The sequence below is a fragment of the Elaeis guineensis genome, chromosome 8, assembly GCF_000442705.2.
Source record: "Elaeis guineensis isolate ETL-2024a chromosome 8, EG11, whole genome shotgun sequence".
Classification (NCBI taxonomy): Eukaryota; Viridiplantae; Streptophyta; class Magnoliopsida; order Arecales; family Arecaceae; genus Elaeis; species Elaeis guineensis.
Window position 1 is genome coordinate 131,676,548 of NC_026000.2, and position 20,382 is coordinate 131,696,929.

The 20,382-nt window shown below is 38.8% G+C and overlaps 1 protein-coding gene across 6 annotated transcripts; it reads right to left on the reverse strand.

The window, feature by feature from the left end:
• Positions 1 to 387: 387 nt before the first annotated feature.
• Positions 388 to 19,503, reverse strand: LOC105049606 (uncharacterized). 6 transcript variants are annotated; one of them, XM_010929315.4, is made up of 6 exons: positions 19,046 to 19,485; positions 18,739 to 18,831; positions 4,848 to 6,189; positions 3,984 to 4,253; positions 1,836 to 1,991; positions 388 to 736 (listed from the first exon to the last, which is right to left on the reverse strand). In XM_010929315.4, exons 2-6 carry the CDS (start codon positions 18,744 to 18,746, stop codon positions 617 to 619), a joined length of 1,896 nt encoding a protein of 631 aa, XP_010927617.1. In that variant the 5' UTR covers positions 18,747 to 18,831; positions 19,046 to 19,485; the 3' UTR covers positions 388 to 616. The 6 variants fall into 6 exon arrangements, with proteins under 6 accessions (XP_010927617.1, XP_010927618.1, XP_073117859.1 ...); XM_010929316.4 differs by lacking the exon at positions 388 to 736 and adding an exon at positions 849 to 1,165 and having other exon boundaries at positions 19,046 to 19,496; XM_073261759.1 differs by lacking the exons at positions 388 to 736; positions 1,836 to 1,991 and adding exons at positions 2,800 to 2,968; positions 3,057 to 3,091 and having other exon boundaries at positions 19,046 to 19,503.
• Between the last annotated feature and the right edge of the window lie 879 nt (positions 19,504 to 20,382).

Consider the following 20,382-nt stretch of genomic DNA (forward strand, 5'->3'; position numbering starts at 1 on the left):
ATCTATTCTGATAAAGGCATGCTGACAAAGCTACCATATGCATGAAGCTAGGAGAAGAACAAGTTCTCACCGACCAACAGGTTCTATGAGATGGTCCTTGGCAAAGCAAAAGCAAACTGAGAAAAAAAATAAGTAATTTTTCTTTTTCCTTTTTGGAGAAAGAATAACTTGTGACCATACTCCTAAGTGACGAATCCCCAAAAAAATAAAAATAGAGGGAAGCAAAATAGACTACGCAGCACATCTAAAGATACTGCAATCCTTGATACCATTCAATGCTAATCATATGGTCTTACAATAGTCAGAGTTAGAAAGCCAATTGGTAAAGAAACCATATGAGGATAACTCTTGATGAAAAACAATATAACTTAAGAGAAGTATATGATATGCAGAAATCAGGCTTTTGTATATTTTATTCCATTTTATTGTCCCACTCATCCTGAGCACAGCAAAAAGGAATAAATTGGGGAAAGCAACTACGAAAAATACAAGGGAAAAAATTTTGCCAGAAAGGAAACTTCCACAAAATCATATCAAGATAAACTTGTACATTGGCTTTATGCTGTCAAAATTTTTTGGACGTAAAGAAACAGACTGTAAGGGAACCCCTTTTTTCCTAAGGAGCCATAAGTCCTTCAATTGTATATAAAAGAGACTGTGCCCAGTCAGACCTGAATAATAACGTCTGTAGCGTCTGCATCACATCATAATCCGGATCCAGCTTACGCTGCCAGCCCTACAAAAAAAAAAAAAGAAAACCTACAATTTAATTAAATCTGTCCTGGAGAAATTTCTAATTGTGAGAAAAACCAACAAATTTCCAGTTCATCGGTCAGAGAAATATCAAATCAATTGAAACATGTCTTCTTATGCCTTGAAGAGGAGCCCAATGCCTGAAACTAGATTAAAAAAACCAAAACATTCACAGACCCAAGTTTGAGAACCAAAATTACATTCATTTTATCTATATACTATTTCAGCTTGGTATATGCATGACAGCAAAGAAAAAGGGCAGTCTACTGCACGAGGCTCCCGCCATTGCGGGGTCTGGGGAGGGTCAAATAATATGCAGCCTCATCCCCATGTGCCAAGAAGCTATTTCCGTGTTTCATACTCGTGACCTCCAAGTCACAGTTGAGCAGCCTAACATTTTCACCCTCTTTGCCTGACAAAAAAGAGCTGGTGCCAATTGGTATAAGCAATGAAATCGTTGGAGAACTTAGAACCATTTAAACAATACCAGGTCCTATAAGAGACAAATATATATCAAATATGTTTTAGAAGTCCTTTTCAGATAAAACTGAAATGCCAAAATAGTGCTCAATTGTATAGCCTCTTGTGGTATGTAACTAGTTTGTATGTAAGATATGATCACACAAAGTAAAACTCAATAAAACTAATGATTTATGGGTATGGAACTAATAGAATTATATGAACCACAAAACTATTAAATGCAAGGTGTTAGCTAGGTCATCTCAACTTCCCAATGTGTGTGAAGGCACAGACACCGAATTGGATTCTGTAAAAGAAAAATTTTGAACACTGTAATTAAAAAGCTCGCCTAAAACAGGATCTCAGAAAAGAGACATTTGAAATCTGATGATAAAAAAAGCTCACTTAAAACAAAGTCTACCTAATGCAATTAATTCAGGTGTTAGGAAACAGTCATGTTAAAGAAGGTTCCATACAGATCATTTGATGCTGGAATTATTTGGTTATTGCATCACTTTTTTCAGAAATTGAAATTCATAAATACTAGATATCCTAGATAGAAAGACAAGCCCAGATAGACATTAACCACCAATGATGCAAATGACCTTAACAAAAGAGATTACCTCAAGAACCAAAGTTGTGACCATTACAGTGCAAACATTGCCGTCGATGTTGACTTTATGGCGTCGGACTTGCTCAAGCAATTGGTGCATGCACTCAGCTGGGTGAACAGATTCACCTTCAGCAGTTCCCCAAAAGGTGAACGACTTCTCCACTTCCTGCTCACAGCATAACTGAAGATAAGTCTCAAAACAGGACTAATTTCACACACATGCATGCACACATATGCACAGTAAGAAAGTGATGCCGTAGAAGATGACAACTCATAAAAGCAATATATATCAAATCTCTTTCGCATTTCATCTGCAGACTGTAGTATTGGTTAATGACAAAGAAACAAGGATGCTATCTAAATCAAGAAGTTGAGTGCCATAGGCATGGGGAATAACAGCTATTGATCAGCATAGCATGCGCATAACCATGCTGTACTGACACATATGTCAAGCCATGCCAAAACACAAAAAAGAAAAAGAAAATGCATTAGAATTCCCTTTTGACTTGGTACTACATGACACCGAGTCGTATCAACATGCATCCAACCAACACTAGTCGGTACAAGCCATTTCTACTCAATACCGAGTGACATGCCTGGTACTCAGTCTCAGATCCCCACACCTTAACACCCCCCACACCCCCCCCCCCAAAACAAACCCTACAAAATCAACTATAAAGAAAGCACCTTCTCTAAGTGGTCAGGTAAACAATGATTAATGGTAAAAACTCAGAGGAAATTTTTTGAAGGCAATGACATTGATGTGCGATTATATAGAGTGTGGAGGCACAGAATACAAGCATTGCATGGATGACATTGTTAAAGTAGATGAGTTGTAAAATTAGGACTAACAAGCTGTGATGGAAAGGTCATATGTATTGTGTACCATAGATCAATGACATAGGAACATATCTTCTAAAGGGTTTTGTTATTGTTCATGTACATGAAACTAAGGTGGTGTTTTCTGACCTGCAATTAGGCAAGTTGCAAGTCAATTTGCTTCAAGTGGCTTGCCGGTGCACACTTGCAAACTTCTGGTTGCCTGGAAGCCACTTCAATTGCAAGCAACTGACTTGCAACTTTTGGCCCTTTTGCTGCAAATTTGGTTGTAATTGCACTTGCAGCCTCTCTGGTTAGTCTGACCTCCCACCCATCTCATCCTTGCAACTTTTGGCCCTTTTGCTGCAAATTTGGTTGTAATTGCACTTGCAGCCTCTCTGGTTAGTCTGACCTCCCACCCATCTCATCCTCTTCAAGCGCACATCCCTTCTATTAGTATAATAAACACTATATTAATATTTAATATATCAATATGACAATATGACACTACACTAATATTATATAGAAACACTAAGTCATATATTCATAATGTAATGCATTATATAACAATGATAAATGACATGCAGTATATTAATACTATTATATCGTATCATTAAAATAATGCATCTGTGGTGGTATCTTAAAGTAGATGGGCCTCTTAAAGTGGGCATCTTGGAAAGGAAAAGTCTCAGTCTCAAAGTTCAGATGATTTGTTGCTAGAATAGGGTGAGTTGAACTAGAAATAAAAGGTTTCGAAAGATAAGGTAATCAGTGCATTCTATTTTTTATGATCACTACAACAAGATGATTCAAAATGAAAAGGTGTTAGTGTTACAGGTTGGGGTGGTTGAAGACAAATTACTGCAACATAAGAGTCAGTGTGACTAGGATTCTTTTGCAGATAACTTTGCTTGAATCAAATTTCATTATTTATGCGCTTGTCAAGTGATAATAGTTCAGGTTCTTTAGCGAATGGCAGAGTAGTTCTACTGAGAAAGAATTCAGATGATAATATCTCATATCTATCTATACTCCAAATGCCTTAGACAATATAATATCACTTCATATGTTCAATGTACTCTCTAAAGGTAACCACATGGTCCCACATAGTTTCTTTATTGACAAGCAAATTGACTCTAGTACATTAATAATTTTCAAATTAATTTAATTAATCAAATAAATCCCATGTTTCTACAGGTTTATGAAAATTAAGTGGAATAAAAAGAGCCAAAGTACATAAATGGCCAGTATCAAACTGATAAAAGAATGGTATATAAAGCACTATTACAGGAGATGAATTTCATGCCCCTAATGAAACTAGGTTATAATCAACCAGTACCTCTACAAAAGCCTTTGGATTTGGACAATTTTGTTGTTTTGATAACCTCAGGGTGCACTCTGCTGCAGTACGGCCATCTCTAAGAGCAACAGCCTTGAAGAAGTCCAACAAATTTACACGATCATTGCTGGAAAGCTCAGCAGTCATGCCTACATCAAGGAAAACGACATGAGGCCTTGACTTAAAGAGCCCTTTATTTGTACGCTTGGATTGAGATACTCGAACGAGGATATTGCCAGGATGCATATCCGCATGTACAAAATTGTCCACCTGAAGAAAAATGGCAATTCAGAAATCTGCGATAACACAGAAGATGGATACCCCTATTTTACGATATCCATCAAGTCAAAAAGAGGATTCAGCATAAAAAAATGTTGTCCCTGGTGCAGAAAACATGAAAAGTACAAATATGCAAAGAGTTCAGTTGAAAGGGAAGCATGCTGAAAGATTGACAGAAATATAGTTAAAGGTAATAATCCTATGGTCGTATGATTAATGTGTTAAAATGAGATTGCATGCCTTACACTTTTTGTAAGCCTTCCTTATGATGTGCTTACAAGGCAAGCCCTTCACAATTTCAATTTGAAATTTCATAAAGAATGTGACAGGTATAAGAAGCTTTCAAGCTAAATTGCTCTTTGATAGGTAAACTTATTTCTAGGAAGGGAAGGCAGAAACTAGGCCTTATACCATTAAGATAGATCAGCTATGAAGCACAATTTTAAACCAAAAGGCACCAAAAAGGCTTTCCCAGAACTATTTATACAAAGCATGATATGCATGTATCTCCAGTTAAATCTATGACTTCACTTTCTAATTGAAAAGATATAAGAAAAATCTTAATAAAAGTAAATAAAAATATACCAGAAGCATCTTCAGGAGTGCATGGGTCCCGATGTGAGCAAGAGCACTTTTAAGTCGATCATGTCCTTCAAGCTCATCAACATAATGAGAAACACTTTCTCCATGCTCATATGTCTCCACCAAAACAGCAGGATGCACTAGTGGATAAAGAGGCTTTGGGAAAGAAACATCCTTCCACCTGCGGAAGTTGTAAATGAAACGGCTCAAATGGGCAGCTTCCCTAGCAAGATCAACTTGAGACATCATGAAAACCGCGAACTGTTGCACACTTTCATCCAGGCGCAACCACTTTAATGCAGGAATGAACATAGAGATTTTGGCCAGCACATTAATGATCGTGAAATCCCTCCTAATTGACTCGCCAACACCAGGATGTCTCACTTTTACAGCAACTACAACACGCTTGACCTGTTGACCAGGATATCGAAATCTCAAGAAAGCTCGATGTACCTGGGCAACACTTCCTGATGCCACAGGTTCCTCCTCAAAATTCTCGAAAACATCAGTGAGCTTGCGACTGAATGCTTTTTCAACGATTTTCTTTGTGTAGGCAAAGCTATGCGCAGGTGCTTTGCTGTGGAGCTTTGTCAACTCAGCACAAAGATCACCAGGGAAGAGATCTGGGCGTGTAGCTGCCCACTGACCCCATTTTATAAATGCAGGACCTGCTCTTTCTAAAGTACGATGCACAAGATGGAGCCATGTTTTCCTATACTGCATGCCAAAACTCTCTGCAAATGGAGCCATTACCATCATAGGCGAGAATAGAATTGCCAAATAGACTGCTCTTAGAAATAAAATAAAACACTCAAAAATTGAAAAAATTAAAGAAGTGAGATAAACATGGCCATCTTGTGCTCGTGTGTAAAGGGAATTCCTAGATGGAATGTACTCCCCATCTGCCCATGCTGTCTTACTCCATGCCATCTCTCCAGCAATAAATGCAAGGACACTGGGAACTAAATGAGATCTACAAACAGCCAAGCTCATGGCACAAGAAATCCTACTGACTGATGGAGAGGCAATTCCTCTATAAAAGCATATCATGGAAAGCCTTTTCCAAGCAACTTGGGCATGATGTCTCACGGAACTGCTGGCTGAAAGGAATGCTAGCTTCTTCACATGGCTGATCTCATTTAAGTTTTCTTTAGCTTTATAGAGTGTAAACGAAGTATTTTGTCTACTAGAAAACTTGTACTGTGAAAAGGCTCTGCATGATATAGATAAATCATCTGTAAAAGGTGATCTATGATTGTGAATTGTAGAACAGGCTGAACAGCGGGGTTTTGGATCCACTCGAAAAGAATACCCAATCCTCTTGATCATTCCAAAAGCCAAAAACCTGCAATTATAGAAAGGATATTAGCACCATATCATAGAACTTTAAGAATGTGTGAATATAATTACTAACTTGCACCAGAAAAATACAGTAAGTTACCATACAAGTAAAATGATACGTCCATTATGTTATCATACCTTGTTAACATCCCAATAAATAGATAAACAAAATAACACAAGATGTGTTGATGGTGATCAACAGAGTCAGAGCGCATTCTCAACTTGGATGTCTTACCATACACTCTCTACAGTCCATTCTGTTTTCAATCATGCAAAGGTAAAAAAAAAAAAATCTATTAAACACAAAATTGTATGTTTTTAAGCGTTTTGAATGCCGTAGATTGTGATTAAATATTTGAAAATCAAAATTGATTCTGCACTGGCTGGTGGTGATGATAGAAATAACACCACATTTAACCATAATTACTGCTATTGGACTGGTCACCGTGCCTGACTAATCTTGGCAAAGTGACAAATGGCTAATGAGAAGAACAGAGATGTGCAACGGGTTCTATCCAGGATATGCTTTGCTAAAATTAGAGATCTGAACCATGATGTATGGAGGTTGCATTATCATTATTAGCTTGGTAGGATCTGATCTTCCTGATGCCACCTCAATCTAATCAGTTAGATTAAACAAAGGGCATTAAAGTGAGAGTTGTATCATTTTCTTCGTAAAGCAGTCTGTGTCAGTATTTTAAGGACAAAGGTTTAGCAGTCAGAGCCCAGAGATGAAGACAGGGCACCTACACAAAGATTAATTTCATGAAGTATAAAATTACAGATCATGGTGCCAGAAAAGGTGTTTATATTTATTTATCAGAACCTGTGTCAAATTTTTATTTCTTAAATCACCATAGTCGATTAATCAAGTTCATGTGATCAAAGAACAACAGTGTAATGAAATTTGAACTTGATATGAAGTTGTTAAGAACCAAGAGAGCAAACAATTAGGACTCCATGGATCAAATTAGAAACTCAAACAAACTTTACCTCAAATATGGACTTCCTTCAGTCAAGAAAACCTGAGACTTGCTCTATAGTTAAGGGGGAAGAAGCTACTTTAGTCAAGTGGACCCTATGGTGTGCATGGTCTTGTTTAACTTTTATGAAGTTGAACTGCTATATGTAGTAAGGTATAGGCTACCTTGTGATTTCATGTCTTCATCCAAAATTGAGGAGATTCACTACAACACCGAAGAAACCTAGGAGCTTTCTCCAATATAATTCAGAATAGAATTCAGTTCAGACCAAAATCAAGAGGTCATTTCACTTTTGATTACCAAGAAATAGTTTTAAAAATATGTAATCTATAACTTTCAGATGATGTTGAGGCCAGCTGTAGTGTATTATGTGCTGAGAGCATACAAGATCATACAAAAAGATGAGTTGGCATGGAAGAAAATTATACATCATGTTGGTGTTCAGATGATCCTGGTAGAATTATATCTGGCTGGTTGATGGAGGAGAGATATGGAATGGATTATGTCTGCGATGCAGAGTGGTAGTAAAGAATAAGAGCGTACTTGAACAGCTGACATAAACCTGGGGTGTTAGGAATTATTCATGAATCAACATTTTAGACTCAAATATTTATCTGAATTTCGTTTTTGCGGAGCTCCTTTCATCTGCTAGTGAAGAACAGTGTCAGCAGTCAGAACTGCTGCCAGATTTAAACATCTGCAAGAATCTATGAACCAGTGGGGGTCATTTAGCACAGAAATGCTGAAAAAAATAAGGTGGAAGAGTAGAAGAAAGAATGAGAAGAAAAGTAAGGGAAAAACAAGAGAATAAGAAATGAGAAGGCCTGGGTCAGAGAAAATCACTCCAACATAAAAACTGTGTACTAGTCAATAATAATATCTGAAAAAGCCGGTTATTCAAACCAGCGTTTGCCATACCGTGCCAAACCGGCCGGTACACCCCGTATCGTACCGAACCGGCGGGGAACCGGCATGATTTGGCCGATAAATTCGGTACACCGGCGGTATGGAAGGAAAAAAGAGAGAAAGTGAGAAAGAGAGAGAGAGAAGGAGAGGGAGGGAGGTGGGAGCCGCCGGAGGCCGGCGGTGGCCGACTGCGGTTGTCGGAGGACTTCCGAGCCCCATATCGCCTAATAGGGCTTTCAAGAGAATGAGAAAGAGAGAGAGAGAGCGCTCGGAGGGGGGAGGGACCTACTGGACGGACGGCGCCTCCGTCGCGAGGCCCTCGATGGCTGGCAAGCTGACGCCGACGGCCTGAGGGCGGTGGCGCAGGCGAAGCCCCTCCGCGGCTCCGCCCCTTTCTTCTTTTTCAAAACAGATGGTCTGTTTCGATTTTTTTTTATTTTAAACTCATGAAGTCGGCAATGCAGTTGCCGACTTAATGAATTTTTTTAAAAAAAAATAAAAATCATGAAGCCGGCAAACTATTTGCCGGCTTCACTTAAAACTATCTTTTTTAAAAAAATCGCAAAACAGGGGCAACGCCCCTGTTTCACGCCCGTGGCGCCGCGCGCAAGGACTGCGCCCTCCGACGGCCAGCCGGAGGCCGTCCAGCAGCCCCACCGGCTCCTCCATCTTTTTCTTTCTTCCTCCTCTTTCTCTATTTCTCTCTCTTTCTCTCTTTTTCTTCTTCCGGTTCGGGTTGTCTTCGTCGGTTCGGTACGGTACGATACGAAACCGTACCGTCGGTCGGCCGATACAGCCGGCGGTACCGGTTCAGCATACCTTGACTCAGACCTTTAATAGGTTTAGCTAGTTATCAGACATGCCCCAATTAAATTTCCCAAATCAAGAAGTAAAATGGCCACTTAATTGACTACCAATAGGACCCAAAGAATAAGAAATTGATGGAAATCCTAAGTTGCCCTTACACATTTACACTAGACATTGGCACAAATCCAGATTTGATTAGATTTCCTTAAATTGTTGATTTGATTTGAAATCCCTATTTGATTAGGATTTTCTTAATTTGCTAATTTAATTTGATTTGACTATCCTTATTTACAGGATTCTATATTTATTTTGGGTATTTCCTTATTTTGTTAAGATGTGTTGCTTAATTTTGCTACTTTCCAATCGTGAGATTGTAAGCCTATAAATACAGGCTTGTAACATATCATTGAGACGTTTGATTGATTGAGAATTGAAGTAATTTACAAAAGTTTCTGCATATCTTCTTTGATTGTTCATCCTAAATTTCTTCTCTTCCCTATCATCTGTTTTCTTCCTCTTCTTCTGTTTTGGTTCGGCGTCAATTGGTATCAGAGCAAAACCGCGATCCACAATCGTTGTTTGCTTCACATAAATAACTCACCACCATTGCTGCCACAGAACTTTGGAACCCTTGCCGCCACTGGAATCGTCAATAGCCCTCACCATCGCCATCATCAATTTCGGAAGGTTTCCATCCTTCGTCACCAGAATCCAAGCCTCCACCGCTGATCATCGACTTATCTTCATCATCGCCATTCTTCGACTCTTGTTGCATCCGAAAGGCCCACACTCTTCTCTCTCTGCTATCGCCATTGCTCCTAAGGCTAATCCGAACTCAAGTCCAAATCTGTACTTGCAACCAGATCCGAATCCAACCTAGTTTAAATCTCCAGATTCGAATCCAACCGGACCAAGAAAAGAGAGAGAATCTATTTGCTGTCCATTCTGAGAATTTTGTAACTTCATCAATCTCTTTCAAGTACGCACTTTTGGGTCTTTAGAAACTCGGACACAAGGTACGCTTTCTCCATACTTAAAATCTGTAACTAGTTCCATATTAATTGGTAAACTAGCAAAAAATAGCAAAGGAGTCCAAGTAAACCACTAAAACCTATTTGCCTTTCCTTTTATTCAAAATCCTGCTTGCTTGCACCATATTCACTTAGATTTTTAGAATTTCTTCATTCTATTTTCTTGCATAAAAATAATTAACTTCTCACATATCACTTCACATAGTTGCAGTCATTAATTTCATGATTTTTTTGCAAGAATAACATAGCAGTTGGAGGATCATTACTCGTTGCAATTTGAGTTCAAAAACCAGCATTCATCTTTTTCACTCAAACTTCTCAAACCATACATTGCTGAGATTGAAATCACCATTACCATTCGAAACCTCTCCGACCCCAAGACGCATTGGACAAGCGGGTCAACACTCTTGAACATAAAGTTGATACATTCCTAACATCCATAGACTAATTTCGAGAAGAGATGATTAAACAATTTTCCTAATTACAAGTTGCTTTAGGTAAACATCATCCTGAGGGTAGCTCTCCAGTTTCCCTGAATGTTGAGCATGTTGGTAGCATAAGTAATAGACATAACCCCATAGGGACTTGAGATACTAACTCAAGCTTGCTACCTACTCCTATTCTTCCATTGCACCATGTTGGGACTCCTATTATTTGGGGGGGGGGGGGGGCACGATACATTAGGAGGAGATTTGCCCTTGCTACAAATCACCCTCAAGTTGCCTATCACAGATGACTCCCGCCTGAGTTAAGACACGTAGAAGAGGATGAACCTTATCTAGAGGATGATGTAGGAGCCTATCCCAAGCCTCGAAATTTTCATGCTAGGCACCATGATGGAAATCACGAGAGACCGCAAAGGCACTCCCCTCCTCGATACCACCACAATTAGTAGGGATAATATCCTGATAATTCAAGGGATATCACTAAGAGGATAAAGATTGAGGCCCCTAGTTTTAATGGCAAACTAGATCCCAATATCTTCTTAGACTGATTAGCAAATATGGAGGATTTCTTGGAGTGGTATGATATGACCGATAGTCAGCAAGCTCGTTGGCTCTGCCAAGCGGTATTGGCATGGAGTGCAGATGAACCTAGTACGTCTATGACGAGATTCTACAAACTCTTAAGTTGAAATGACAGAGAAATCGAGAGATAAGTATATCCCCACATATTATAGAGATGGAACAAATACTCATGCTTAGACAACTATCTTCCAGTATAACTGAATACTTGTCTAAGTTTGAGGAGCAACTCACCAGATGTGATATCGACGAGCAACCATGGATGTTAGTCACTCAATTTATCACTGGACTGAGGCCAAAAATTAAAAGAGAGGTTAGCCTTTATTCATCTGATTCTCTTGAGGAGGCCTATCACAAGGCCTTAAAAATTGAAAAGTTTCACAAGATGCCCACTCAGAGGTGCACAACTTCTCAAACCGGGGAGTCATCTCAATCTAGAGTCACTAGAAATCCTTTCTTTGGCCTCGTTGCTTCTAAGGGAAGTAACAGTCTCACTCAGAGGACCTCAGCATATCAGGATAGAGATGCCAGTGTTACCAACCCTCACTATAATATCTCTGACATTGAGTGCCATAACTATCATGATAAGGGTCATATCACAGCCCGATGTTCTCATCGTACTCTGATTTTAGATCATGACACTGAAAACCTATCAGCTGAGGATGACATCCAAGATTTTGATAAGCATGTCTTCGAGTACGAGGATGACGAGGAAGGACAAAGTAGTGATGACAAATTTTGTAGGATCGTGAGGTGTATTTTGTCTATCTCAATGAGCACAGATGAATGGAAGCGCACTTGCATTTTTCACATTTATATAAAATGTGGGGATGCAGTGTGCAAAGTCATTACTGATGGAGGGAGTTGTATGAATGTGCTTTTAAAGTCAACTCTTGGAAAGCTAAGTTGTAGTTTGAACCACACCCCCAACCATTCATAGTGGCAAGGATTGACAGGACTTCCGTACCAGTTACTGAACGATGTTTGGTTTCCCTACAGATGGATGATCACTCGGATAAAATCTAATATGACATCCTTCCTATGGATGTATCCCATGTCTTGTTAGGTCAACCTTGATTATATGATCTAAATGTCACTCATTATGGGCGAGATAACACTTATGTGTTGAGGTTTAAAGGTAAAACCATATGGCTTCAACCCACCAAACCCTCTAAGTTGGATAAGAAGATAGCACCTCGGACTCCAACACCCATTACCTCTTCACATGCTTCAAGTTCTCCTTCTAATGCACATGCTTCGAGTTTTTCCTCTCCTCAGCGAGTTGGAAAGAAATGCCTCTATCTTTTGACTCAGTGAATTTGAGAAAGAAGACAAAAAGTCAGACGTTTTAGCTTTAATAGCCAAAGAGGTTTTACAAGGGTCATCTCAGTTACGAGTTGACCTTCCTCCAAAGGTCAACTAGTTGTTGCATAAATTTAAAGATGTGACACCTGAGGAACTTCTTAGTGAGCTACCATCTATAAGGGATATACAGCATGCCTTTAATCTGGTCCCAGGATCCCAGCTGCCTAATTTGCCTTTTTATAGGATGAAGCCCAAAGAAATGATAGAGATCAATCGGCAAGTTGATAGCCTTTTGAAGAAAGACTTTGTTCAGCCTAGTCTTAGTCTCTGTATTGTTCCTGCTCTCTTGACTCCTAAAAAGGATGGCTCTTGACGAATGTAGATTGATAGCCAGGCTATCAATAAGATTACCATCAAGTAGAAGTTTTCCATCCCTAGGTTGGAAGACATGCTGGACTTTTTGGTCAAGGCTAAATGGTTCACCAAGATTGACCTATGCCAGGGATACCACCAGTCTGGATTAGACCAAGAGATGAGTGGAAGACAGCCTTCAAAAACCAAGATTGGTTGAATGAGTGGTTAGTTGTGCCCTTTGGATTATCTAATGCAAGAAATTCCGTACCGACCTGAACTGATCGATACACCCTGTATCGAGTCAGACAGACTGGGAATCAAGACGGTTCGATCGGAAAAAATGGTATACCGAAGGAGGGAGAGGAAAAGGGAAGGAGAGGGAGAGGGAAAGAGAGGAAGAGAGTGAGAGAACAGACACCGTCGAAGGCCGACAGTGGCCCGCTATAGCTGTTGGAGGGCCGCAAAAGCCTCTGTGGCTCAACTGTTATCCGATAGAACTTTTAAACAAGCGACAAAGAGAAAGAGAGAAAGAAAGAGGGAGAGCGACGTACCGAAAGGAAGCGCAGCCGTTGGAGGGGCCGTTGGAGTTTGCTAGATGACCACCGTGGCCACAGGATGGCGGAAACCACATGGACGGAGCCGCGGCCGTGGAACAAGGGCGACAGTCCTTGTTCCTTCTTTGTGTTTTTTTAAAAATAGCGATGAATGGTGAAGCCAGCAATCAATTTGCCGACTTCACTTAAATAAAACCGACAAATCCATTGCTGAGTTCACTTTTTGAGTTGTTTTTTAAAAAATAAAAAATAGTGAAGTCGACAAATGGTTTGCCAGCTTTATACTTTTTCGGATTTTTTTAAAAAAAATATCTGTGAAACAGGGGCATCGTCCCTGTTTCACACCAGTGATGCTGCACGTGTGGAGTGCACCGTCTGACAGCCAGTCAGAGGCTGCCCGACGGCTATCTCTTCTTTTCTTTTTCCCCCTCTCTATTTCTCTCTCTTTTTTCCTCCTCTCCATTCACTTCCTTTACGTGTGTCAGTTCGTGTTAGTCTGATCCGGTACAGACCCGTACCGATTCATACTACCGATCAGCCGGCACGGATTCTGGTATCAAGTCCACGAATCTTGATATAATGCTTCTAGCACTTTCATGAGGATTATGACTCAGATTTTAAAGCCATTTATAAACAGATTCTTGGTGGTATATTTTGATATCCTGAGCTATAATGAAACCAAAGAAGAGCATTTTGAGTCACATTCATTCGGTTTTTTTGACATTAAGAGTAGAAAAGTTATATGTCAATCTCAAAAAATACATTTTCATGCAGACTCAAGTTCTCTTCTTAGCATTCATCACGGCACAAGGCATTTCAGCTGACCCTGAGAAAGTGAGAGCTATTAGAGAGTGGCCCGAACCAAAGACTCTTTCTAAGATTCGTAGTTTTCATGAGTTAGCCACCTTTTATAGATGATTCATTAAAAATTTTAGTACCATTATGACTCCCATCATTGATAGCATGAAGAAAGGAGAGTTCAAATGGACTGACACTGCATGCACAGCCTTTAGAGAGATTCTACAAAAGATGATTGAGGCACCTGTTCTGAGTCATCCTGACTTTTTTAAACTCTTTGAGGTTGCTTGTGATGCATCTTGAGTAGGCATTAGAGGTGTTTTGAGTCAAGATGGACATCCAGTCGCATATTTCAACGAAAAACTCAATAAAGCTAAACAGAGGTATTCCACCTATGACAAGAAGTTTTATAATATTGTGTTGTCTCTAAGGTACTACTTATTACCTCAAGAATTTGTGTTGTACTCTAACCATCATGCACTCAAAGTACCTATACTCATAGAAAAAGTTGAGTGCCAGGCATGCCCGATGGACTGAGTTCCTCCAAAAGTACACATTTATCCTTAACCATCATCCAAGGGTTGAGAACAAGCCATCTGATGCACTTAGTCAGATGGTACATCTCTCGCATACTATGAGTACTGAGGTGGTAGTGTTTGAGAGATTGAAGAATATGCACACCACTTGTCCTAATTTTGGACTTATATACCATGAGATCATCAATGGTAATCATCGTGACCATGTAGATTCTCTCATCAAAGATGGTTATATATTTAGAGGTTTTAGGCTATACATTCTTTACACTTCATTTAGAGATTTTATTGTTTGGAAGTTGCATGCTAGTGGTCTCGTTGGTCATTTTGGATGTGATAAGACTATAGCCATGTCAGAGGATTGATTTTATTGACCTTTTTTAAAGAAAGATGTTATTCGGATTGTGTCCCATTGTCGCACTTATCAGTTAGCTAAGGCTAGAAAAACAAACACTAGTTTGTACATACCATCTTCTGTTCCACACACACCTTAGCAAGATCTTAGCATGGACTTTATTCTCGAATTGCCTAGGACTGTTAGATGTCATGATTCCATCTTAGTTGTTGTGGATAGATTTTTCAAGATGGCCCATTTCATACCTTGTGTGAAGACAACTGACACCTCACATGTCGCTAAGTTGTTCTTCCGCAAGATTGTTCGACCGTATGGCTTACCTTCTTCCATAGTGTCTGATAGGGATGTCAAGTTTGTTAGCTATTTTGGAAGACACTTTAGACGTTATTTGGGATAATATTGAAGTTTTCATCTGCTTTCCATCCCCAGACTAATGGACAGATTGACGTTGTTAATCATAATCCAGAGGATTTGCTTAGATGCCTTATGAAAAAAAAATAAGAAACTGGGACTTGTTATCTGCTGCTGAGTTTGCCTATAACAACTCTATTAATAAGTTCACTGGTAAATCTCTTTTTCAGATTGTCCATGGTTTAGCCCCTCGCCAACCCATTGACCTTGTGCCCTTACCCCATGATTTTCTTCCTTCTGAATCTGTAGAGTCCTTTGCTCACTATATTCGAGATCTTCACGCTGAAATCAAGCGTAAGATTGCAATGAGCAATGAGATTTATAAACTTATTACTGATGTTCACCACAAAAATCAGGATTTTAATGAGGATGATTATGTAATGGTGCATGTACGTCCTAAGCGCTACCTTAAACATTCTTTCAAGAAATTGCATGCTAGTCTCTAGACCTTTTCGTATCATTCGTAAATTGAGATCTAATGCTTATTTGCTTGATTTACCTTCTTATATGACTATTAGTCATGTTTCTAATGTGGAGAATTTATTTTCTTATCGAGGTACTTTCGAGCCTTTCAAAGTGTTTACAGGTATTCCTATAGGTGGAGGTCGAACTTCTTCTACACCTATCTATAAGCTTCCACTGGTTCATCGGTCAGCCCGAGAGTAGATTGAGAGTGTTATTGAGAATGAGATTGTTGGTTCGACACATTGTGGATTCCAGCACTACCTAGTGCACTGGAAGGGATGTCTATCTCTAATGCTACTTGGATTACTGAGGAGAAGTTTCGTCGTCTCGATCCTGATCTTTTGGAGTCATACTAATATCATAACTCGTTAGAGTCAAGTTCTTTTCAATCGGAGAGAAATGATGGAAATCTTAAGCCATCCTTACGCGTTTACACTAAGCATGGGCGCAAATACAGATTTGATTAGGATTTTCTTAAATTACTGATTTGATTTGAAATCTTGATTTGATTAGAATTTTCTTAATTTGCTGATTTGATTTGATTTAATTTTTCTTATTTACAGTATTCTATATTTATTTTGGATATTTCTTGTTTTGTTAAAATGTGTTGCTTAATTTTGCTACTTTCCAATTGAGAATTTTAAACCTATAAATACAAGCTTGTAAGATATCATTGGGATGTTTGATTGATTGAGAATTGAAATAATTTACAGAATTTCCTACCTATCTTCTCTGATCGCTCGTCCTAAATTTCTTCTCTTACCTTTGTTCTATCATCTGTCTTCTTCCTCTTCTTCTATTTTGGTTCGGCATCAAAAATATACCCCAAGCAACAGTCAATATGCAAGTACATGAATAGCACAAGTTGAAGAAAATAATGGAGATGACATTGAAATGAGTATGGTTTATTTCTCATTTTAACAATCCTTTTGGCTAGAATTTATTTCTTGTTTTAGGAATCTTATTGACAGTCGATCAAGTGACTTTTATTTCTTAGTTTGTGAATCCCAGTAGGGTAAGGTCACTAATTATTTTAACATATTGAAAGTCTTGCTTGCCAGCTATTATAGAGATTATTAATTGATTTGTTTGCAGTTTCTTCTCTGCATTCCCATGCTAGATTAGATTCTTGCTGTCAATCAGATCTCAGATTAGTTTTAAGACTTTTATACTGGCTAGCTGAAAGAAGATCCTGGAAAAAATGCATGAACTCTATAGTCTATATAAAAATTCAGATTGAAGAAATCCAACAATCTATTGGTGGTATCCTTGCAAAATTTGGAGAAATTAGATACAGGATAAATTGGATCAATGATCTGGAGAGAAAACCAGTTCGTGTGATGTGATGGGATTTTTGAAGTGTCTAGAGCAAGGTGAAACTGAAACATTCTCCTATTTCATTAGAAGGTAGGGTGTTGAATTCTCTGACAAAGAAAACAGTCTTCTAATTTTGTTCCATAAAGTTCAGGAAGCAACATGCTGAAATCATAAATCCTAGAAGACATGTTGAAGCTTTACAAAATCGAGGAAAACACCTTGGTTTTCAAATATGATATGCAGGTTGACTAACTTTTTATTCAAAGTCAGCAACAAGTGAACAACAAGTAAACCCAAATACAATCCAAGTCAGCACTAGGTTAAGTCCAATCAGTACCTGATAAAACCCAATTGCACTAATTTTTCAACCATGTGCTTCTTCAATAAATGTTTTAATGGATATGAAGAAGTGCTTAAGGGGGAAAAAACAGAAAAGAAAAAAAAAACTTCAAAGAAAGTGGTTGAGAATAAATTTTAGAAAAGCAGAAGTGACATACATGCCTTTTGCCCTATTTGGAAGGTGGAATGGTCAATTTGTGGATGAGAATGAAGGAGAGAAATTCATTATGATGGGTCCAGCTTGAGGTTTCTCTTGTGTCTAATTTTTGGGATAAGATGAATCATTTCTAAGATGATTCAAGTTATTCTAGAAAAATAGAAATTGCAGAATCAAGAGAAACCTAATCTCCTCCTTCCGCTGTCTTTCTGAGCAGGAGATCCCCCTAGTTGGGAGATACCATTGGACAATCCCTTCCATCATTCAAGAAGCTCCCTCATGTTTTGGGGTAGGCTCAAAAGAATGAAACCAAAGATTTGTGGGTAAAAAGAAAAATCAACAAAGATAACACCCAAAACAAATGAACGCTAGCACACAATGGCACCATAAACAATCAATTGACAGAACAGTATAAAGGCAAATGGCGCCACTATATAAAACAAAATCATACTGATTAAAATCTTGACAACGGTGACTTTGCACTCAAACAAGAGACAAATCGTTCTTTGAGGCTATGACACTGTTCGTTGTTTCATCTTCCTCTCACTCCAGAGTTAAGAAGTTCTTTCCATAACGTACTAATATATCCACTTCCATGGTCTTCACAAGCAAACATGATTGGGATAGAGAAACTGGTAATACATAAAGGACAATGAAAAGGAAGAACCATCTACTGAGCAGAAGAACAAAGTTTAGATTGAAAAATGTCTTCTCCTTCTTCTTTTTCTTTTTTTTTTTTTTTTTCAATGCTTGAAAAGAAGGCATTTTTACCAGGAGGCGAATAGTCCTGCTGATTGGATTGCCTCCTTTGTTGCAGAGGATTCGAGCAAGATTTTGTAGACCGATGCCCAGAGCACCCCTATTTCTTTTCATGATATTTTATTTTTTGACTTTTTTATTGTAGTCATACTAGAGTTACTAGACTATGATTGCTCCGCCTTATCACCAAAAAAAAAAAAAAAATGAAAGAAAGATTACATAGCGGTCATGGAAACAGCTTGCCTTCAACATAACTATAAAATGTCTGGCCAACTACCACTTTCAACATAAACAAGCTAGTTTTTAAAACTCATGTTTGATTCCACATGATGAAATAGCAACCAACTTGCTGACGATTCTTGACTTCGCATTATTCTTATATCCATTCCAGAATGACAGGACGCAAGAAATAGCAGGATAATGTCCATCTTGTAAAAAGAAATTTGGAACTGACCTTGCCATCAAGTTCTTCTCCAGAAACAACCTCCGATTCACCAACCAAACTCCCTCCAACTGTCAGCTTAAACCTCCAACGTAATGGGAAGGGCTGAAATAAGATGCAACATATCTTATTACAAAAGATTTCCAGTATTTAACACAAAACCAAATCAGGATATAAAAGTTTCTTCCATGATCTCCATATAGCTATCGCCTGCAAGAAAGAAGTAGGGGTTTTCGCTTTCTTCTCTCTTTCTCTGCAGGGCTCTTTTGTTCATCAAATGACGAAAACCTAAAATTTATATGTCGAAATCACGACGAACCTTTGCTTTCCTAATCAACAGCAACCTCCTCGATGGCGGAGCGGGCGGTTCCAGAATCGGAATCCTCGGGAAGCCATCAGAACTCCACCGACGAGGTATCGGGCGACATAAAAGATCTCAGAATGACGCCCACGCGCGTCCGAAAGAGAGGAAGGACGGAGAGGAGGAGGTGGATCGGATTCCTCCCTCCAAATAGGAGAAAGTAAAGGGCGAGCCGAGGAGGGAAACTGAGATCAAGAATTAGGGTTAGGGTTAGCGTTCCGAGAAAGAGGGAGGGAGAGATAGGAGGGAAGAGAGGAGCTGATCGGAAGAGAAACCCCGCGCGACGCGGGGAGCAATGTGGGAGGTAAGTTTGGGGGAGAGAGAGAGAGAGAGAGAGAGAGAGAGAGAGAGGCGGAAATTATCCGGGCGCCGTGAGTCCACGAGCTCGCGCGAGGATACGATATCCCCGTGGAGCGGCGAAGGCCGGTCAAAACGAGCGAGCGAGAGAGCGAGCCGGACGTCACGAGTTGGGCTTCAGGGTCAACGAGCTTTAGTTAAAATTAGCTCAGCTCTTTCATGTTCAGCTAAAGTACTAAATTAGGAGTAACAGACCTACGGATTTGAGATTTGTAGAAATATTAGCTTTATTTCTTTTTGTAGCAGCTGTTGCTTTTCAATTAATTTATCTAACTGAATTATCCTGATATAGTGCAAGATTGAAATTAACACGGATACATATTATGTATTACATGTGCTTAAATTAATCAATACGCTTGTTTTGTCCAGATACCTAGTCGGTGCATATGTGAACCAACTAGTGCAAATGCACAAATAGGTAGATGATTTTGTAGATAAAGAAGTGCTTTTTAAGTGTAACCGGCACATTTAGACCGATCAATGTATACATTAAGGGTGCATACTTCTTGATTACCCAACACATACATTCGAGAGTGTGATGGTGATTTAGTCAAGGTCAATTCAGTCAGGAAATTAAAAGAAAAAAAATGAGAGTGCATTTGGTTATACTTTTTTATTTTTGATTTTTGATTTTTAAAAAATATTTTTTATTTTTTTATTTTTGTTATTAAGTAAAAATAAAAAAGTAAAAAGAATGTTTGATAATTACATTGCTATAAAATAAAAAATAACGTTTGGGGACGGCAGGTGAAAATCTCAATTAGAGAGAAAGATTCAGAAAGAGAGAAAGAAGGAGGTTGGGAGCTCGACGAGGGAGAAAGATTCCGACTCTTTACTTTTTGGTTTAGCATTTTAAATGTACGGAAGCAAAAAAAAAAAAAAAAAACAGAAAAGCAAGTTTTGGAAAGCAAAAAAATTTTACTTTGCATATAAAGCAA